The sequence below is a fragment of the Equus caballus genome, chromosome 29 (genome assembly GCF_041296265.1).
Source record: "Equus caballus isolate H_3958 breed thoroughbred chromosome 29, TB-T2T, whole genome shotgun sequence".
NCBI lineage: Eukaryota > Metazoa > Chordata > Mammalia > Perissodactyla > Equidae > Equus > Equus caballus.
Window position 1 is genome coordinate 29,661,458 of NC_091712.1, and position 19,872 is coordinate 29,681,329.

The following is a 19,872-nucleotide window of genomic DNA, read 5'->3' on the forward strand; positions in this document are numbered from 1 at the left end:
GCCAACTGTGTACTGAAGTTCTTTCACAACATACAACTGTAAAACAATCTAATAATTGTGGATGTATGAAAACTGGATCTTTTTCCATTTGGTGGTATATTAAGAGACATAAACATGAAAGAGATGCCAACTGGTCAGTATATCACATTTTCTAAGTAAAATATATTATTGATAGGGGTTAAAAATTTCCTAGACCCTATACTGAAAATCATTAATTGTAAAATAAAGTTTTCCATGTTTGATTCTAGAAAACAGAAGAGGGTTAGACTTGAGGCATCTAAAGGCATGAAGTGTTTCAGATCCTGGAAACCAGTGTTCCAGCTCTGCTGTGGCTGGCTCTGGGGCTTAGGGGAAGTCACTTAATTTTTCATAGCTTCCCTTTACTGCTCCACTTTCTTCACAAGATTGCTTTGGAAAGTCAGTTTAACTGAAGTTGATTTGAAAAATATTGTGTTATAGAAACTGTTATAATTTCTGATATATTCAGTTATAATTAGGTAGCATTTTTGCTTCTTCCCGATTCTATGCATGTTTTTATATTCTTTTCTTTTTTCAAAATGTTCATTCCTTAGGGCATTACGCTAGAAGAGTTTGACAGATTATCTTTCAATATGATTTTAATGAGCCCGCCCTGTCAGCCATTCACAAGGTAGGTATGATAAATATTGCTCTGTGAGGAAGAGGGCTCTCGAAGGGCTCGCTAATCAGACTGTGCCATCGTTTCATAGATACTGCGAGGTTCATCAGCTGCGTCTTCATAGTTTTGAAATTTTTTATAAATAATTCTTTTTATCTACTTATGTTTATAATTCATCATTAACCATAAAGGAAACAGCAATTACTGCCAAATGAACAATGTCTTTTGGTCAGTAGTAGATTTACAGAGACTGTCTAGGATCTGTCTTGTACCTGCCTAAGATACAATGTTTATTTCTGACCCCAATTACCTGAAATTATTTAAACTAATGAGCATTCAGGAATATCTAACACTGATTAATCAAAGTAAATTTCCATAATAAATATTCAAGTTTTAGATCATTTAACTGTAAAATTTAAAAGGTAGTGAAGATTGAATACATTTCTCAAAATTCATAGGTACATTTAATAATTCTGACCTCTTATGGCTATGTTGCAATTCATTTTTTTATTATATATATTATTTATTTGGCTTTTTCAGGAAATTGTATCTTAGATGAAAATCTTGACTAATCCATCTTCATTTAGATAGTTTTCATAATAATATTTTTATTATTTTAAATAATAATAATAGTAACAATCCTCTAAGCATCTTACATGGGATATGCCATTTAATTTAACAAGCTTATGGGATAGGCATTAGTATTATCATCATTGTACAGGTGAGAAACTGAGGCATAGAAGGGTTCAGTAACTTTCCCATGGCCATACAATTAGAAAATGTCAGAGCCAGGGTTTATCAATTATTTCATGTGTTCCTGTTTAAATATATAATATGAATTTAAGTGGGATATCACTTGTAATAAATATTCTAATTTAAATGAAAATTCTCATGCTTAATTTCCACCTAAGTTTTGATTTACTTAAACAGCTCTTAAGGAAATTAATTCCCCAGGGGTTTATTGTACACCTATATGCCAGGCATTCCTTTTGATGCTATAGTTCCCATCCATAAGGAACTTGTCGTCTAAGGGGAATGACTGACAAATAATTATAATGTGATATAAGCTGTATGATAAATTAATGCTGAAAGTGCCATGAGAGCACAGAAGAGAAAATGGCTTGCTACATACCAGGAGAGAGGAATTCTTTCAGAGATATCTGAACTGTGTCTCAAAAAGCAAACTGGGAATTTATCAGAGAAGGCAGAGGGCATTCCACGTAAAGATGGCTCCAAGCGTATGAAAGCATGTGACCTGTTTAACTACAATAGGCAGGAGGCACAGAACAGAATGCAGCCCCAGCAGTGTGAAGACACATGTGTCACTGCAGTGGGCCCTGTATCTTCCCTGCTGCTATTCCCACTCTGTATTAGCCTCACTCCAGCTGCTGAGTAGATTCCTCAGAAATCTTGGATTCTTCTCATTCTGTCCTTTTCTAATCAAATCTATTCTCTAATCTCCCATCTGAGCCTCAGAGCCACCAATGATTTTGACCTTGCTGTCAGCTATGAGGAAACTGACAAGTGATATCAAGTAACTTATTTAGGACCATGACGCTAATAAGTAGTAAGGTCTTAGAACTTGGTCCTCTGCTACTGGCCCAATCCAAGTCTTCCTTTCTGCTTGATTCTTGATTATGTGGAATGCTTCTTATAAGATCTAGTTGCTGGTCCAAATACTACTTGTTTATATGAGCTGTTTTGACCTAGTTAGTGTAACCAAGTTGCAACTCCTGCTTGTAGAATCAAGCCTTCAGCTTAAGTCTTTCCCATTTACATTGGATGAGACTGTCTTAGTTTTACCTACTGCTTTGATCATCTTAGATGGTGGTTAGTCTTCAATGCCATCATCTGTCCGTTGCCACCCTACCCAACTGGCTCATTCACCGGAACTTTTGTTGTTTCATCTGGATCAGAGCAAAAGGTGTCATCAGCCAATTGGGTGTGTGTTTGTGTGTGTGTGTGTGTATCTTTCCTTAACCAGGGGGTTTTAAGAGGGTAATTGATTTTATTCTTCATTGACTTCTTGTTCTTCTTTACCTCATATAAGTCATTTGGAGTATTATTTTGTAGAAATAAATAGTGTGTATTTATTAGATAGGCAAGGCTTTTTTCTTTTTAATTAAATGAATAAATGCATTTTGTTCTCTATAGCAACAAAGATGATCATATTTTTTTAAGGACCAACTAATTTTAATTCTCTGGGTTTTAACTTTTTAAAAGTGGCTTGCTATCTTTATGTAAGGTTCTCGATGAACTCATTTGTTCCTTCTTTATCCCTTTAGAATTGGCCTGCAAGGTGATGTGACTGACCCAAGGACGAATAGCTTCTTATATATTCTAAATATTCTCCCAAGGTGAAAACTTAGATTCCTGTACAAGCTTACCTAAAATTTAAAACTTTGGATCTGGAAGAGTATGATGTTTGTCATTTTATAGAGATTAGCGGGTTATGCATGCTGCTGTCAGGTACTGTGCATGTCCTTGATCATATTCTGTCATGACTAACAGAGTAACTGCAAATTTGCCAGTTTCACTGGTTGCCACTACAGTGAGTGAATTACTTCTGCTCACAGTGTTAATGTAAATGATGCTAATGATGGTGGGTGCTGTGCCCATGGCCTGGAAATTTGTGCCCACCCTGGAAGCTGCCATTCTGTGTAAATAGCAGCCCTTTGAGCTGTGCAGTTCAGAGGCTCTGTGTGAACCCTTGTTTTGAAATAAACTTCAATAGAAATGAACATTTCAAATGTTGACTTTATCAGGTGTGCCATGTTTATGGGGGAAAATGAATAAAATATAAATTGTCTCCATCCCTTATAAAATTCTTTTATAAAAAGTGTTTGGAAAATGACTTACCTCATATTTCCTGTGAGTAAGGATTTTCTCTACTTCTTCCTTCTTAGTAATGAGATGTTTGGAATTCCATTTGTTTTTTTCTTTTTTTTAGATTGCAGAAATTACCGAAGTATATTCTTTTAGAAAATGTTAAAGGTTTTGAAGTGTCTTCTACAAGGTAGAAAAATGTATTTGTCTTGTGTTCATCCTAGACTTGGTATATTTTATAGTAGGAGCTGTTGTGGAATAAAGTTTTTACAAATAAACATGTACATTCTGACATTATATATGTTATATATTTTATTAATATTTATTTTGACCAATTCATAATGTAAAGAATCACAAAGTTAGGTTCAACTGATTCTCTCGCATTTTGATATGTTTGAATTTTTCCAGAAAGAGCACACATTTTAATGAGAATGATACTTCTCAATTGTAGCTGCTTATACTATTCTATTCTTTATATTATTCTATTTCTTTAGAAGCAGGCATGTTTTCAGTAAGAATTGGCCACGTTTACAGGCATTTTCTGTCCTACAATTAGATGGGAGAAGCAGGCCCCATGTCAGGGCCCTTCTCTCTTACCCGGACAGAAAACTTCTGTCTGAGTCCTTGATTCAGCTGCAGGCTGTAACAGTGCTCCCTAATCTGATTTGCTGCAGATATAGCTCCATTCCCATGCAAATTTATCACCAGTAGATTCGAGAGTCTGACTCTCACCAGTTTGGATAAATTATCCGGCAGCTTTGTTTATTTATAGTAGAAATTATCTCTTTTTTTGAGAAATGTAATTTCTCAAGTACTGGACTTAGTAAGACCTACGATCATTCTCTTTCTAAACAACTGGAGCAGAGGTACATTTTTCACTTTAAATGAAGTTTTTTGTGCAATATTTTATATAAGAACCCTATTTCCAACTTCAGGTTGAAAGCTTTTCTTTTTTCTTTCCTTTCACTTTTGTCTTTTCAGAGACCTGTTAATACAAACAATAGAAAATTGCGGCTTTCAGTACCAAGAATTTCTATTGTCTCCAACTTCTGTAGGTACCACAATTATAAACTCTTAAATAAATTTTCCCAAAGAGAATTTGTTTCAATAAAAAGAATGGGTTTATTTAGGTTAATATTATAGTTAAATCTTGAATTAGTTCAGACATGGATCTTACTTTCTAAAGAATGTAGTACAGGCATATAAATTCATTTATACATATTTTGTGAAAAATATTATATAGCTTGAAGCTCATAGAGAATTTACTTTCCTTTCCATACAGAAAATAAAGGATAGTGTTTAAAACTATGTGACATCTGGTATTTCCAAACTAGATGTGCTATAGTTTAGTAATGCTTCAAAATAATCCAAAATAGAAAGTAAATGAACATATGATAATTTTCTAATTACTTTTCTTGGTAAAAAATGCAAACATTAAATTGCCGTTTAATTAAACATTAAAATGCCGTTAAAATGCAAACATTACTTCTATTTCATGGGTAAGAAATTGGAGTAATTGGTTATGATAAGATATTTGGTAGATCTTTGATATTACTAGTATCACTATCTATTTTTTCTTTGGCCATTGTGTTTCTTAGTCTCTTATCATCTTTAGCTTATTATACAGTTCCTTGCCCTGAAATTAAAGGAAAACTCGTTTTGAAAATTAGATGTACAGCTGTGGACATGGACAGTATATCTCGTCTCTTTAAGTTTATTTCATATTTATTGCCTTTTAACTTTTAAAATTTAGTGAATCCTCCTTTTTTAATAAAATGAGATAATCATAGCTAAGAATAGTTATATTTGAATTTTATTTTTTAAGATGACTATATTGTCAATAATGAAAGTAAAAATGTCTATATAACTTCTTACCCGAGAAATATAAAATGATAGTGGCTCATAGACATATAATTCATCAGGTTCGATCTTTATTTCATTCAAGTAAGGGTATAAAGCAGCAGTTTAAAAAGTTTAAGAATTTGCTACAGAGAAATCTTCCACAAATCAATAAGAGAATTTTTTCCAGCAGAAGCTAAGTGCATACCTGTGTGAGTGTTTTGACTAGGTGCTAACAGTTGATAGAGATCTCTTCAATTTCCTATAGTAACTGACTTCTCTGCTTTCCTCACAGCTGGGCATTCCAAATTCAAGGCTGCGGTATTTCCTTATTGCAAAGCTTCAGTCAGAGCCACTACCTTTTCAAGCCCCTGGTCAGGTACTATCGTTATTGTTATTGTCTTCATGATTATCATTATTTATCTATTGTAAATACATCGCCGTTTGCTAATTTGTTTCAAGCACTACTCTGTGGAGGTTTATCTGTGTCCTATGGTGCCCATCATGTAGACCCTGCCCCAGGTCTGTCTCCGAGGCCCTTTTCATCTCCTGATGCCACTTTTATTGCTTTAAACAAAACAAAAACTTTTCTTTCATCATTAGAAAAAGAAATAAGTTAATAGTAAACAAAATTTACATTAGTGCTGTTACATTCCTTTTCCTCCTATTATTTCCCTTCTGACCATTGACTGTTTTGTAGCTATCATTTTTCCCCCCAATAGAAGTTTTTGATTACTTTTGATAAAATTCAATTGTACTATCTTAAAAATGGCTTACGTGTATTTTAACACGTTGTTTGCATGGTCTTTGAAGTCAATGCTATTTAGCCTTAATTGATTAAAATACAGTAATGATTAGTACAAGCTAGATAAAATGCTCAATTGCTTAGATAGGATCTCTGATGATGAAAACAGTTGTATATGCTTCTGTCAAAAACTGGTGTGGCTAACAGAGAGTTTTAGTGGTTCAGCAAAGCGCTCCGTAACTATCACAGGTAAGAGCTCAAAAGGCACATCCTACTAACAGGGGGTCAGTAGTGTCATTTGAAAACCCCACAGTACAATACTAATATGTCTTCCTTTCCATAGTGGGCCGTTCCAAAAACAACCTGTCAAGTGTATGAGCAAAGACTTCATCGTTAAAAATTCCTGGAACTATTTTTCTTTTGCAAAATAAGGCTTTACACGTGGTTACATGTTTGCAGGAAAAAATTTTTCCATTGGGGCTCAGGAGTAGAAATAACCTTCAAGGTGAAAAGTACTTTTTTTAAATTAGTTTTTCTTTAGATCATGGGTATGTTTCAGTTTTTCTTTTTTAATGAGGGGATATGACAAACTTTGATCCAAAACACATTTTCTGGAAATGTTAATGTTGCTTTCTAAACTTTTTTCCAAGTATGATGCTGTGTCTATATTCAGCAAACTTCCTATTACATTGTTGAATGTTTTTATTAATAAATAGAGAAAGCAGTAACTCCATGAAATAAATCATCTGTAGCCTGATGACACTATAGCTATATGATGAATAAATTGTATAAATACAAGTAAACGACAATTTCTGTCTTTTTGCTGACAACCCCATAAAGGCTAGAGAGATTTTTTTGCAAAATCTTGACTAGATGTTATTAATTTGTCTTATATTTTTAATAAAGCTTTATGACAATTTGTGCATTTTTACTTAATGTCAGGTACTGATGGAGTTCCCCAAAATTGAATCTGAACATCCAGAAAAACATGCAATAGATGCAGAAAATCAAATTGAAGGAAAGAAAATTGAACCAAATATTTGGTCTGATAGCAGCAGACCATGTTCTGGAAAAGCAGCCATTCTTTTTAAGCTTGAAACTGCAGAAGAAATTGACCGGAAACATCAACAGGACAGTGATCTCTCTGTGCAAATGCTAAAAGATTTTCTTGAAGATAATGTTGACGTGAATCAGTACTTTTTACCACCAAAGTCACTGTTGCGATATGCTCTTTTGTTAGACATCGTTAAGCCCACTTGCCGAAGGTCCATGTGCTTTACGAAAGGGTAGGTTTTAAAGAGACTCTATTCCTGGTATATCCAAAATAACCAGGTTTTTTATACTACTGTTTCTTTTAGTAGCTAAACAAGGAGGATTTTATAAAACGTTTCTGCTAGAATGATTTTTTTGCCCTTAATTGCATGCTTTCGTGTTTCAAAAGAATGCACGAGTGAAAATTCCTTCTGGCGGAACATTATGTGCACAACCCACAAAAGTGCTCATGAAAGACAATGCCATTTGTTTGGTGACCTTCATAGGAGCTTAGTTACCCATGTTGGAAACCTGGTTGCTCTAGATGCTGAATTGCTATAATTTTTTCACACCTTTCTTGTTGTGGCACATCAGACGTCAAAAATTGATATCCACTCTCATGATAAATGTATAAGAAGAAATTAAATTTTAATATCAAGAAATAAAATTGAATCATCTGGTGCATGTTAAAGCACATTTAAATTTTATTTAGCTTTTCAAATAATATATTATCATGGTTCAAAATTCAAAAGGTACTAAGATTGTAAGACTCTCTTCCACTTCTGTCTCTTGGACGTCGTTTCCCTCCCTGCATGCAACCAATGATTTCAGTTTGCTGTCTAATTACACGGAGTGTTATGTGTGAAGGTGTGTTTAAATGTACACATATGTTTTTACCCCCTCCTTTTAAGTAAATGGCCTCACACTATATCCATTATTATGTGCCCTTTATTTCACTGCACAATATAAATTGGATATTATTGCATATGAGTACATGAAGAACTTTTCTATTCTCATTGTATAGGTATGTCAGTTTCTTTTATGGTCTACCTTTGGATTATTTCTTGAATGTTAATATAGTTTTCATCAATATTTTGAAGCCTAAAAGGGGAAAATTAGGCCTTTCCAGAAAATTTTGTAAAAGATCACTATTTCTTCTTTGTTAATGCCACTCAACTTTGTTTGATAAGTAGTTGCATGATTTGAAAGTTCAAGCCTTCTCTTTTTACCTGTTAGCTAGCTGTCTTGCACAAACACTATGTCCCTGATATAAGCATAGCAGACTCATTCTGATTTTATCTTACTCTGCCCTTGCACTTCCAAGAGAATGGATTTATTTCTTTCCATTACCTTAAAAGACTTCACTTAGCTGTTGTCTATTTCCAAGTCCAATAGGTTCTGTTTAGGACTCTCATAAAAAAGACATCAATTTTATAATAAAAAACAACCTTGAGGGCCCAGCCCCATGGCCAAGTGGTTAAGTTCATGTGCTCCTCTTCAGCGGCCCAGGGTTTTGCTGGTTTGGATCCTTGGCGCAGACATGGCACCTCTCATCAGGCCATGCGGAGGTGGCATCCCACATAGCACAACCAGAGGGACCCACAACTAGAATACACAACTATGTACTGGAAGGCTTTGGGGAGAAGAAGAAGGGAAAAAAAAGAAGATTGGCAACAGATGTTAGCTCAGGTGCCAATCTTTGAAAAAGATTTTTTAAAAATCCTTGAAACTCTTTTGTAATTATAAAGACAGTATAAAAGAAGCCTTACTCTAAAAGTCTATTTTAGTGTAGATAATATAAACACACACACACACACACACACACACACATATATATATGATATATGAGGAAACAATTTGAAAAAATTTTTCCCTGGTATGACTTTCTCTAATTTATATTTTAAATTGATCTGTTAGGAAAAAAGTAATGCTAATATGTTAAACAGCCAGCTTGGCAATGATCTAAGGGGATGAAATATTACTAATACCTTGCATTTCTCTAGTGTTTTATACTTTCAATACGATTTTTTATACAATGGTCTCGTATGAGGAAGATTAAAAACACACTGCTTTATAGTGAGAGGCGAGGCATGGTCCATGGACCCTGTTGGTCATGGGGCTGGGGAGTAGGGTCTTGGGTTCATGAAAAGAAATGATGTTCAGGCATGATTAAAAAATAGCAGCAGTTTACTTTCATCTACATCACATTTGGTTTAATGTGGCAAGAGTGCTAATGTTGAATAGTATTTGGATATAAAGTTGTAACAAATGCATACTTTATAGTGATGCACATTAAAAAAATGACAGTTAATACAAAGAAATAATAATACATAATTCAAAATGATATTTACACAACTCAAAAATTTATGCCATTGTTAGTGTCTGAGAAGTTTAAATAGAATAATCTTATGTTTTTGGCCCAGTGATTTTTCAACTGCAGAGCATATTTATGTGATATTATTCAGAATATTTCAGGAGGCTGTCACTATGTAGATTGATTAATCATTCAAGAAATATTTAAGAAACTTATCGTTAACAGATACATTAGATGCATAATATTTGTGTTAATTTTTCAGTTATGGAAGCTACATAGAAGGGACAGGATCTGTGTTACAGACTGCAGAGGATGTGCAGGTACTATGCATCCTTTAGAACTAAAATATTTGAAAATTACTTTAAGTAAAATTCTGTTTAGTACTTAAAATTTGAGAATGTTAAAATAATTTTACATGTTCAACTGGGAATGAATATATATATGATCCATTCATATATATACATATTCATATGTATTCCTATATATAATAATTCTTTACTATAGAATAAATCTTTTCTTTTTCTTGTTGCTAGATATGAGTTTATGCACAAAATTTTTTTGTGTGTGTGTGGAAGATTAGCCCTGAGCTAACTACTGCCAATCCTCCTCTTTTTGCTGAGGAAGACTGGCCCTGAGCTAACATCCATGCCCATCTTCCTCTACTTTATACATGGGACGCCTACCACAGCATGGCTTTTGCCTGGCGGTGCCATGTCCACACCCGGGATCCGAAGTGGCGAACCCCAGGCCCCCGAGAAGCAGAACATGTGCACTTAAGTGCTGTGCCACCTGGCTGGCCCTTATATGAAATATTTTTTACTTTCTTTTTTCTTATTCTTACCTTTGTATTTCTTTTTATTCCATAAACAGTAAGTTGAAATACAGCATACAATAGTTAATGTTCTCTAAAATTATGCACAAATATCTTAGTATTGGAGACTTCCTTTGGAGCACATACTATAAAACTGCCTTTTAGGGAATGAAATCTACATTTTGGCAAGGTTCCTTATTGATACTTTAGCTGTCGTTGTTGAATGCAAGCTTGGTATATTACAAGTTTTATAGTTTTGAATAATGTTGAAGTGAAACTACATTATCTTCTCTTATACTGATTTAAGCTCTTACTATAAATAAAATTTGCCCATGGTAAAAATCCCATCAGAGGCAAATGAATATCTGGATTTGAGAAATTATATTTACTAAATATATTTTATCATTTTAGGAAAATATCTTAATTTGATGAAATTGATCATAAACAGTAAACATTTTAATGATCTACTTGTTAACACTGTAAAATTGACTTCATTGGTTATGTTTCTTTTTTGTATCTTTCACTATATTTCTTATGTTATATTGTCATTTATTATTTATATTCTTATGATTTTGAGGGACCAAAAATGACAGATACACTGAAAGTATCCTGATCTGTTCAACATTAAGCTTTTTGTTTTCAAAGTTTACATTGCCATTGATGAGCCAATTATATAGTTTTTTGCACAGAAACATTTTGCCCTCTGCATTTTGCTAGCTACCATGTGTTGCAACAGACTATATGTCCGTCGTTTTTAAATTGCCCTAATTTAATACTTTTCTTAATAACAATAGATAATTTATAATAAAATAATTTAATAACAATAGATGACCTTATCTTATCTAGTTGCACTCTACTTTATTAATTATCTTGAATTTTTTCTACAGATTGAGTATATCTACAATTCCCTTACCAATTTGTCACAAGAAGAAAAGTTAACAAAACTGTTAATGCTTAAACTTCGATATTTCACTCCTAGAGAAATAGCAAATCTCCTTGGATTTCCTCCAGACTTCGGTATGTAAGATACATCCAGACCCCAGCTTTCATATTTTAAAGGTCTCAAAATTCCTTAGGGATTTACATGCATTTTATGAATCAACCCTTGCCCAGACAGATGGATATAAGAAAGCTTCTTCCTTTCTTGACTGCCATTTTTGACATTTTCCTTCCACTTTGCTCTTTCCACTTTCATTCATAACCTGCCTCAGTCCATTCCCTTCAGACGCAGTCTCCATTACTGTAGTAATGGTCCCGAGTGGTTTTCAGGGACAGAGAGGCCAAATCAGCAATCCTCACCTCCCCTACGGAGGGTTGTTAACAGCATCTCTTTCTCCAGCTTATTTTCTTTCTTCCAGAGGTCTTATTCTAATAACCCCACACTAAATCTTGTGAGAGAATACAGCCTAGGATGGTCTTTTTTAATGAAGAAATTAAAAGGCGGTTGAGGAATTTATTTATTTTTTGGTATATGGGGTGTGTTTGTGTTTACTCTCCTCGAAGATAACATTCTTTTCAATCGTGTGCTTTTGTCCTTTCCTATAAGGTGTAAGTGGAGAAAGGAGAAGGTGGAGAGGTGGTCTAGACAGGAGCTTTCCTAAGGGAAAGGAAAGGGTCACTCGGGAGCACAGATCCCAGAACTGGCAAAAGATTAGGGATCTGAAGCAGGGAATCTCAAGAACAAAATGAAGACACAGTTGAGGAGTGAGAACAACAAAATCGTAACTCCTTTGGCAGCCCAGGAAATCCAGGGACTGTTGCTGCGAAGAGATTGGACACGTTGCCTTTGCTTCTTAGAGCAGCTGGCCCCTCCTGACCCGCTTCCTGGGCGCCAGTGCTCCATGTGAGGGAGCCAGCAGTTTCTTAGGCTGGGGTGAGTGTGTTCCCAGCACCTGGCTTGTGGGAAGGGGCAAAGACAGACCTCTCTAACACGCTTCCAAGGCTACACAGGAGGAAATATGTTTTTGATAACTCTGATTGGGAGTTTGAAGGCAGAAAAGCCAAACATTGCTAAGTTCACTGTTGTGGTAATATTAATACAGTACTATCCTTGAAGCACGTAATGGGTTAAATAGCTCATGTTTTAAAATTCTAAGTAATAGATTTGCAGATGAAGTTTTGGAACACATCCTTTTGTACATTGGGATCAAATTGCCAATATAATTTGACTACCCTCTTGGTAGTTGATTCTCTGAGTGTAGTCATGGCAACCAGGTTTATTTTGTCCTCTCTGCCTTTTTCTTGGTGATCTCATTCAGTCCCAAATATCCCGGGCTGTGTTATTTAAGAAAAACACAGACTTTCCTTGTCTTAGTTTATGTCACAAAGTGAGTGAGAACATCATAAAACAAACAAAGAGCTGAGAATTGGACTCAATTTAATTCCCGGTCTGCTTTCCTGATTATTATTATTTTTTCTTTTTTAGGATGAGAAATCAAAGGTACTTTCCATACTACTAATGAGAGGAAAGAGGTTTTGTGTCTAATAACAACTATTTCCTAAGTTTTATTTGAGTGCTTGTTTTTTCAAGTAATAGCAGTCCCTTTGGTAATACTGAAACTTAGCATGGACCCCAGAGTCAGACTGACTGAGTTTGATTCCTCTCTCTGCCTTAGCCACTCTGCTTAGTTTATGCATATGTGAAATGGGGACAATGACAACTTCATAGAGTGGTTGTGACAGTAAAGTGAGTGAACGTAAGTAAAATGTTTACACACTCTCTGACGCATAATATAAAATTGTGTCAGCTTTTATTTTTTAAATGATAGGCGTTTATTTGCTTTTCTAGCATTTACTTCATAAGTATTTTTTCTCATTATTTTAAAATTTTAGATGGGTAAAATAGGATTTTTCAAAGCTCTCTGAAAATATATGTCTGAGACATACAAGAAAGGCTTTTTAATTGCTTAACATTCTTCTAAAATGTGTGTCATATTTGTATAGTGTCCTAAGCAGCACTGTGACAGAGCTGTCCCTCATGTGTGCTTCTGGTGTTATTTACTCTGGGTCCCGAACGGGCGTTGTTTGCGCTGCTGGTCCACTGGCGATGATGGCTTTGCGTTGATCCTTCCGTCTGTTTCGTCTTGGTTTCCTCTGTGATGAGTGGCATGCATTCTTGAGAGAGCAGGCTTTGGAAGAGAGAGGCACTAACTTACACTTCCTGAGTGAAAGCTGCTGTCTTGACCTCGTTAATTCTGTTTCTTTGTTCTTGAGGATTATTATTTTTAATGTACCTAAGTTTTTAAAAAGTCACTTTTTAACTTAAAACTATATATTTTTTTCATAAGCTAGTTGAGATTTTAGGATCTATATCTATATATAAAATACACACACATATATAAAATTTTTACAGATCTGACTTGTTTGTTTTCAGACCTTTCTTCCCCTCTGATGTAGTCTACAGAAGATCATCCCTGGGGTGTTCTAAACTGTTTATAGATATATTTGTACCTCTGGCTACTTTGAGCTAAATAGTTTTTGAGATGACTATAGTGCTTGCCTAAGACATGTTCTATTTATAATAGCAATTTTATGATGATTCTCAACTGCAAATATAGTTTTATTATGCTAATCACTGTTATGTTATTGCAGTAAGTGTAATATCAAGTGTTGATGAAGAAACTTTATCATGGTCAGCTCTACCTTGTGGTCCTCACAAGTACATGAAATTTTGCTATGTGTAATGCTCTTTAATTATTTCCTTCATTTTATTATCTAAGTTGCTTTTTCTTTAGTTAATTGCTATGCCAAAGGAAACCGAATGTGGAATTCTAATGTTGTAACTAACATTAGTACACTCTTATGCATGGACAGTCTTTTATGTTGAGGTTTGCAAGACTTTGTTCCAGCAAATGTAGTATCTGTGGGCTATTTTGTTTTGAAACAGCAAATAGAAGCCCAACATGAGAAAGTCAATTTGTGGAAGCAGAATATAAAAAACAACTGTGAGAGACTTGTATCCAGAAAATATAAAGAACTTTTACAATTCAACAATAAAAAGAATAATAATCCAATTTAAAAATGGGCAAAAGATTTGAATAGACGTTTCTCTGAAGAATACAGACAATGTCCAAAGAGCACATGAAGACGTGTTCAGCCTCATGTGTTATTAGTGAATCGCAAATCAAAACCACGGTAAGATACCACTGCACCAAAAGAGAACAAATAACAGTGTTGACAAAGATGTGGAGAAATCAGATGCCTTGTACACTGCTGGTGGGAATATAAAATGGTGCAGCTGCTCTGGAAAACAGTCTGGTAATTCCTCAAATGTTAGACATAGAGTTACTATATGACACAGCAGTTTCTCCACTGGGTATATCTCCAAGAGAATCAAACACATACATCCACCCAAAAACTTATACATAATGTTTGTGAGAGCATTGTTCATAATAACCAACAAGTAGCAACAACCCGCACATCTGTCAATGAATGAATGGGTAAACAAAATGTGCTATATCCATACAAGAGAATATTATTCAGCCGTGAAGACGAATGAAGTATTGGTACATGCTATAACATGAATGAACCTTGAAAACATTATCCTAAGTGGAAGAAGCCAGAAATAAAAGACAGCATACTGAGTGGTTCCATCTATATGAAATGTTCAGAATAGGCAAATCTATAGAAACAAAAAGTAGGTTAGTGTTTGAGGGATAGAGAGGGGAAATGAGGAGTGACTACTAACAGATACCAGCTTGGTTTTTTTTTTTTATTGAGGCGTAATTGACATACAACATTAGTTTTAGGTGTACAACATAATGATTCCATATTTGTATACATTGTGAAATGATCACTGCAGTAAGTCTGGTTAACATCTGTCACGTTATAATTTTTTTTTCCTTTTTTTCTTGTGATGAGGACTTTTAAGATCTAAACTCTTGGCTACTTTCAAGTATGCACTACAATATTATTAACTATAGTCACCATGCTGTACATTACATCCCATTACTTATTTATTTTATGGCTGGAGGTTTGTACCTTTTGACGTCCCTTCACCCGTTTTGTCTACCCCCACCCATCCTCTGGCAACCACCAATCTGTTCTCAGTGTCTATGAGCTTGGGTTTTTTATTTGTTTGTTTGCTTTGTTTTTTAGATTCCACATATAAGTGAGTTCATATGGTATTTGTCTTCCTCTGTCTGACTTACTTCACTTAGCTTAATGCCCTCAAGGTTCATCCATGTTGTTGCAAATGGCAAGATTTCATTCTTTTTTATGGCCAAATAGTGTTCCATTGTGTGTGTGTGTATGTGTATATATATATATATATATATATATATATGTAGATACCATATTTTCTTTATTCACCCATCGATGGACACTTAGGTTGTTTCCATATCTTGGCTATTGTAAATAATACTGCAGTGAACATGGGGATGCGTATATCTTTTCAAATTATTATTTTTATTTTCATCAGATAGTTACCCAGAAGTGGAATTGCTGGATTATATGGTAGTTCTATTTTTAATATTTTGAGGAACCTCTATACTGTTTTCCATAAGTGGCTGAATCAGTTTACATTCTCACCAACAGTGCACAAGGGTTCCCTTGTCTCCACATCCTTGCCAACGCTTATTTCTTATCTTTTTGATAATAGCTGTTCTAACAGGCAGGGGGTGATAGCTATCGTGGTTTTGATTGCATTCCCTGATGATTAATGATGTTGAGCATCTTGTCATGTGCCTCTTGGCCATCTCTATGTCTTCTTTGGAAAAATGGCTATTCAGATCCTTTACCCATTTTTTAATCAAACTGTTTGTTTTTTACTATTGAGTTGTATGAGTTCTTTATATGTTTTGTATAATTAACCCTTTATCAGAGATATAAGATTTGCAAATGTTTTCTCCCATTAAGTAGGTTGTCTTTTCATTTTGTTGATGATTTCCTTTGCTGTGCAGAAGCTTTTTAGTTTGATGTAGTCCCACTTGTTGATTTTTGCTTTTGTTGTCTTCTCTTTTGGTGTTATATCCAAAAAATCTTTGCCAAGACTGATGTCAAGGTGCTTACCGCCTATATTTTCTTCTAGGAGTTTTATGGTTTCAGGTCTTACGTTCAAGTTTTTAATCCATTTTGAGTTAATTTTTGTGTCCAGTTTCATTCTTTTGTGTGTGGCTGTCCAGTTTTCCCCGCACCATTTGTTGAGGAGACTATCCTTTCCCCATTGTATATTCTTGGCTCCTTTGTCACAAATTAATTGACCGTATATGTATGGATTTATTTCTGGGCTTTGTTCTGTTCTGTTGATCTATGACTCTTTTTATCCCAATACTATACTGTTTTGATTACTATAGCTTTGTAATATAATTTGAAATCAGGGAGCATGACACCTCCAGCTTTGTTCTTCTTCGTCAAGATTGCTTTCATGATTCAGATCTTTTTTGGTTCTATATAAATTTTAGGATATGAGTTCTATTTCTGTGAAAAATATCATTGGAATTTTGATAGGTATTGTATTGAATCTGCAGATTACTTTGGATAGTATTGACATTTTAACAATGTTGATTCTTCCAATCCATGAGCATGGAATATCTTTCCACTTATTTGTATCTTCTTCAATTTCTTTCATCAGTGTCTTGTAGTTTTTGATTTACAGGTCTTTTACCTCCTTGGTTAAATTTATTCCTAGATATTTTATTCCTTTTGTTGCAATTGTAAATAGGACTATTTTTTTAATTTCTCTTCTTGATAGTTCATTGTTAGTGTATAGAAACACAATAGATTTTTGTATATTGATTTTGTATCTTGCAACTTTATTGAATTCATTTGTAAGTTCTAACATTTTTTTGGTGGAATCTTTAGAGTTTTCTATATAATATCATATCACCTGCAAATAGTAATAGTTTTACTTCTTCCTTTCCAATTTGGGTGCCTTTTATTTTTTTCTCTTGCCTAATTGCTCTGGCTAGGACTTCCAATAGTATGTTGAATAGAAGTAGTGAGAGTGGGCATCCTTGTCTTATTCCTGTTCTTATTCACCATTGAATATGATGCTAGCTGTGGGCTGGCTTTCTTTTTTGAGATGATGAAAATGTTCTGGAATTAGTGGAAAAGTGTGCAAAACTCTGTGACTATACTAAAAACCACTGAATTGTTCACTTTAAAAGAGTGAATTTTATAGTATGTGCTATCTCCATAAAGCTATTATTATATAAAACAACTGAGAAATAATGGTAGCCACTGCTTTTCCTAAAGTGCACTAATACACAGATTTCTATTAGTTCTGTGAATGTCACGTGTGTACATGTCTGTGCACTGAGCATAATATAATATGTAATGTGGTATGATAACATATTGTGTAAGCAAAGTAGTGTTATATAATATTTTTGGCTCCAAATTCTCATTTGTTAATTGACTTCATGGAGACCTTAGGGACTTATTTGTGTAAATGACCACTGTGCTCTTCTAAAGGATGCGTCCTTTTATCTCTGGAAGTTATTATTACAAATTATTGTGTTATAAATTGTTGTCTCTCTTTTCTAGGATTTCCTGAGAAGATAACGGTGAAACAGCGTTATCGTCTACTTGGAAATAGTCTCAACGTGCATGTAGTAGCTAAACTAATCAAAATCCTATATGAATAGTTTAAAAATAACTCTGGGGGCCAGCCTGGTGGCGCAGCAGTTAAGTTTGCACATTCCGCATCTTGGCGGGCAGCCCAGGGTTCACTGGTTTGAATCCTGGGTGCGGACAAGGCACCACTTGGCAACAGCCATGCTGTGGTAGGCATCCCACACATAAACTAGAGGAAGATGGGCATGGATGTTAGCTCAGGGCCAGTCTTCCTCAGCAAAAAGAGGAGGATTGGCAGTAGTTAGCTCAGGGCTAATCTTCCTCAAAAAAAAAATAAATAAATAAACTCTGAAAGATGCTCACAGTATTCCTTCATATCCATGTAGTAATTCTGAAATTCTATCTTGAACTAATTTTGACAAAATTCAACTAAATTTCTTAATCTGCCTTTAATAAGAAATTTGGATTTATCACAAAAATGCCAATTTGTTTCCTTAAATTTATATTACTGTGTTTTGTAAAGTTAAAATTATTGTTATGATTTAGGAGAATATGTTTTCATATGAAATTATTAAATATATATGTAAAATATTCTCTTTATAATATTATGGTATAGACAAATTTAGGAACATTAGAATTTTAACGTCTACATGAAGATTTTATAAAAGTGTCATAACTGGCATTGTTTAATGAACCTGATAAACTGTACATTTTTATATGTTAATTAAAGTTGCTTTATGAATCCTATCATTTTACTTTTTTGTTAGGTGATTATTCTTATTTCTGAAAGGATGATTCTAATTCTATCCTGTTTCAAATATTGAAGATTTTACTTCCAGTCCTTTAAATATTCCTTCATTTATCTAAACAAATGCATGTGATATTTTAAACCAAATTATCAACATCATTAGCTTTATATAACAGTCTGAAGAAAATGTCAGAAAAAATAATCCTAAATTCTTGATGACCTCTCCATGAGAAAGCCACAGAAAATATAGGTGCCCACTATTTCATTGTCTAGAATTCTGCCTCCATCATTGTCCCTTCTTCATTTGTACATACTTCCCTTTAGTTTGCTCTCATCAGAGCTTGCTTCTGTCTTCCTTCTGAGCTTCTGGTTCTAAGTTGAATTTGCCATCACATTCTAAGGAATCTAGTATGGTGTTAAGATTTTAAGGAGGGAACTCTGCCCTCTGCCCTCATTCCATATGAGTATTCTGTGAATTAACTTTTATAGCTTTTAACTTTCTCTGTCTCTCCCTCTCAGTAGATTTCTTGGAATTAGGGTTTCTAATCAGACTAAGTCTTGCATCATATCCTGTGGTTTTGATTTCAGTAATAAAAGCAAATGACAAATAGAAATGAAAAGAAATAAGACCAGAAATTGTATCACAAAATTTTAATTCATATTTTTATTCTTAAAAAGCAATCATTCCAACGTGGGGAAATTGGAACCCTGTGCATTCCTGGTGGGAATGTAAAATGGGGCAGCCACTGTAGAAGATGGATGATGATTCCTTAAAGAAAGAATTATACATGGAATTACCATATGATCCAGCAATTCTACTTCTGGGTATATACCCAAAAGAACTGAAAGTAGGGACTCAAACAAGATATTTGTACATATGAACATTTGTACATTCTCATAGAAAAATTATTCACAATATGCAAAAACTGGAAACAACCAAAATGTCCATCAGTGGATGAATGGATAAAGAAAATATGGTGTATACATACAGTAGAATACTAGTCAGCCATAAAAAGAAAGGAAATTCTGACACATGCTACAAGATGGATGAACCTTGAAGACATTATGCTCAGTGAAATAAGGCAGACACAAAAGGACAAATTTTGTATAATTCCACTCATATGAGGTACGTAAAAGAATCAAGTTCATAGAGACAGAAAGTAGACTAGTGGTTCCCTGGGCTCAGGGGACCTGGGGACTGGGAGGTAGTGTTTAATGGGTATGGAGTTTCTGTTTAGGGTGGTGAAAAGTTCTGGAGATGGGTAATGGGGATGGTTGCACAACAATGTAAATGTACTTAATGCCACTGAATGTATACTTCAAAATTGTTAAAATGGCAAATTTAGTGTTATGTACATTTTACCACAAATTTAAAAAAAAAATCATTCTCCACCACGATTTTTTCAGA

General features: G+C 34.4%; 1 protein-coding gene across 34 annotated transcripts in view; it reads left to right on the forward strand.

The window, feature by feature from the left end:
- The window catches only part of TRDMT1 (tRNA aspartic acid methyltransferase 1), a 76,522-nt gene extending 58,059 nt beyond the window's left edge, over nt 1-18,463 (forward strand). For 8 of the 34 annotated variants that reach the window (XR_011433909.1, XR_011433895.1, XR_011433897.1 and 5 more), the window contains 10 exons: nt 573-649; nt 2,923-2,994; nt 3,588-3,653; nt 4,445-4,514; nt 5,598-5,681; nt 6,990-7,333; nt 9,656-9,713; nt 11,092-11,221; nt 11,751-12,077; nt 17,687-18,463. Coding sequence is in view for 19 of the 34 variants with exons in the window: in XM_070254935.1 (XP_070111036.1) it covers nt 573-649; nt 2,923-2,994; nt 3,588-3,653; nt 4,445-4,514; nt 5,598-5,681; nt 6,990-7,333; nt 9,656-9,713; nt 11,092-11,221; nt 11,942-12,051 (1,011 nt within the window). In the remaining 15 variants the exon portion in view is untranslated. Of the gene's footprint in view, nt 1-572; nt 650-2,922; nt 2,995-3,587; nt 3,654-4,444; nt 4,515-5,597; nt 5,682-6,989; nt 7,334-9,655; nt 9,714-11,091; nt 11,222-11,750; nt 12,078-17,686 lie in introns of those variants that run through there. The other 26 variants (XM_070254936.1, XM_023632068.2, XM_070254944.1 and 23 more) reach the window with 9 other exon arrangements.
- Nucleotides 18,464-19,872: the final 1,409 nt, after the last annotated feature.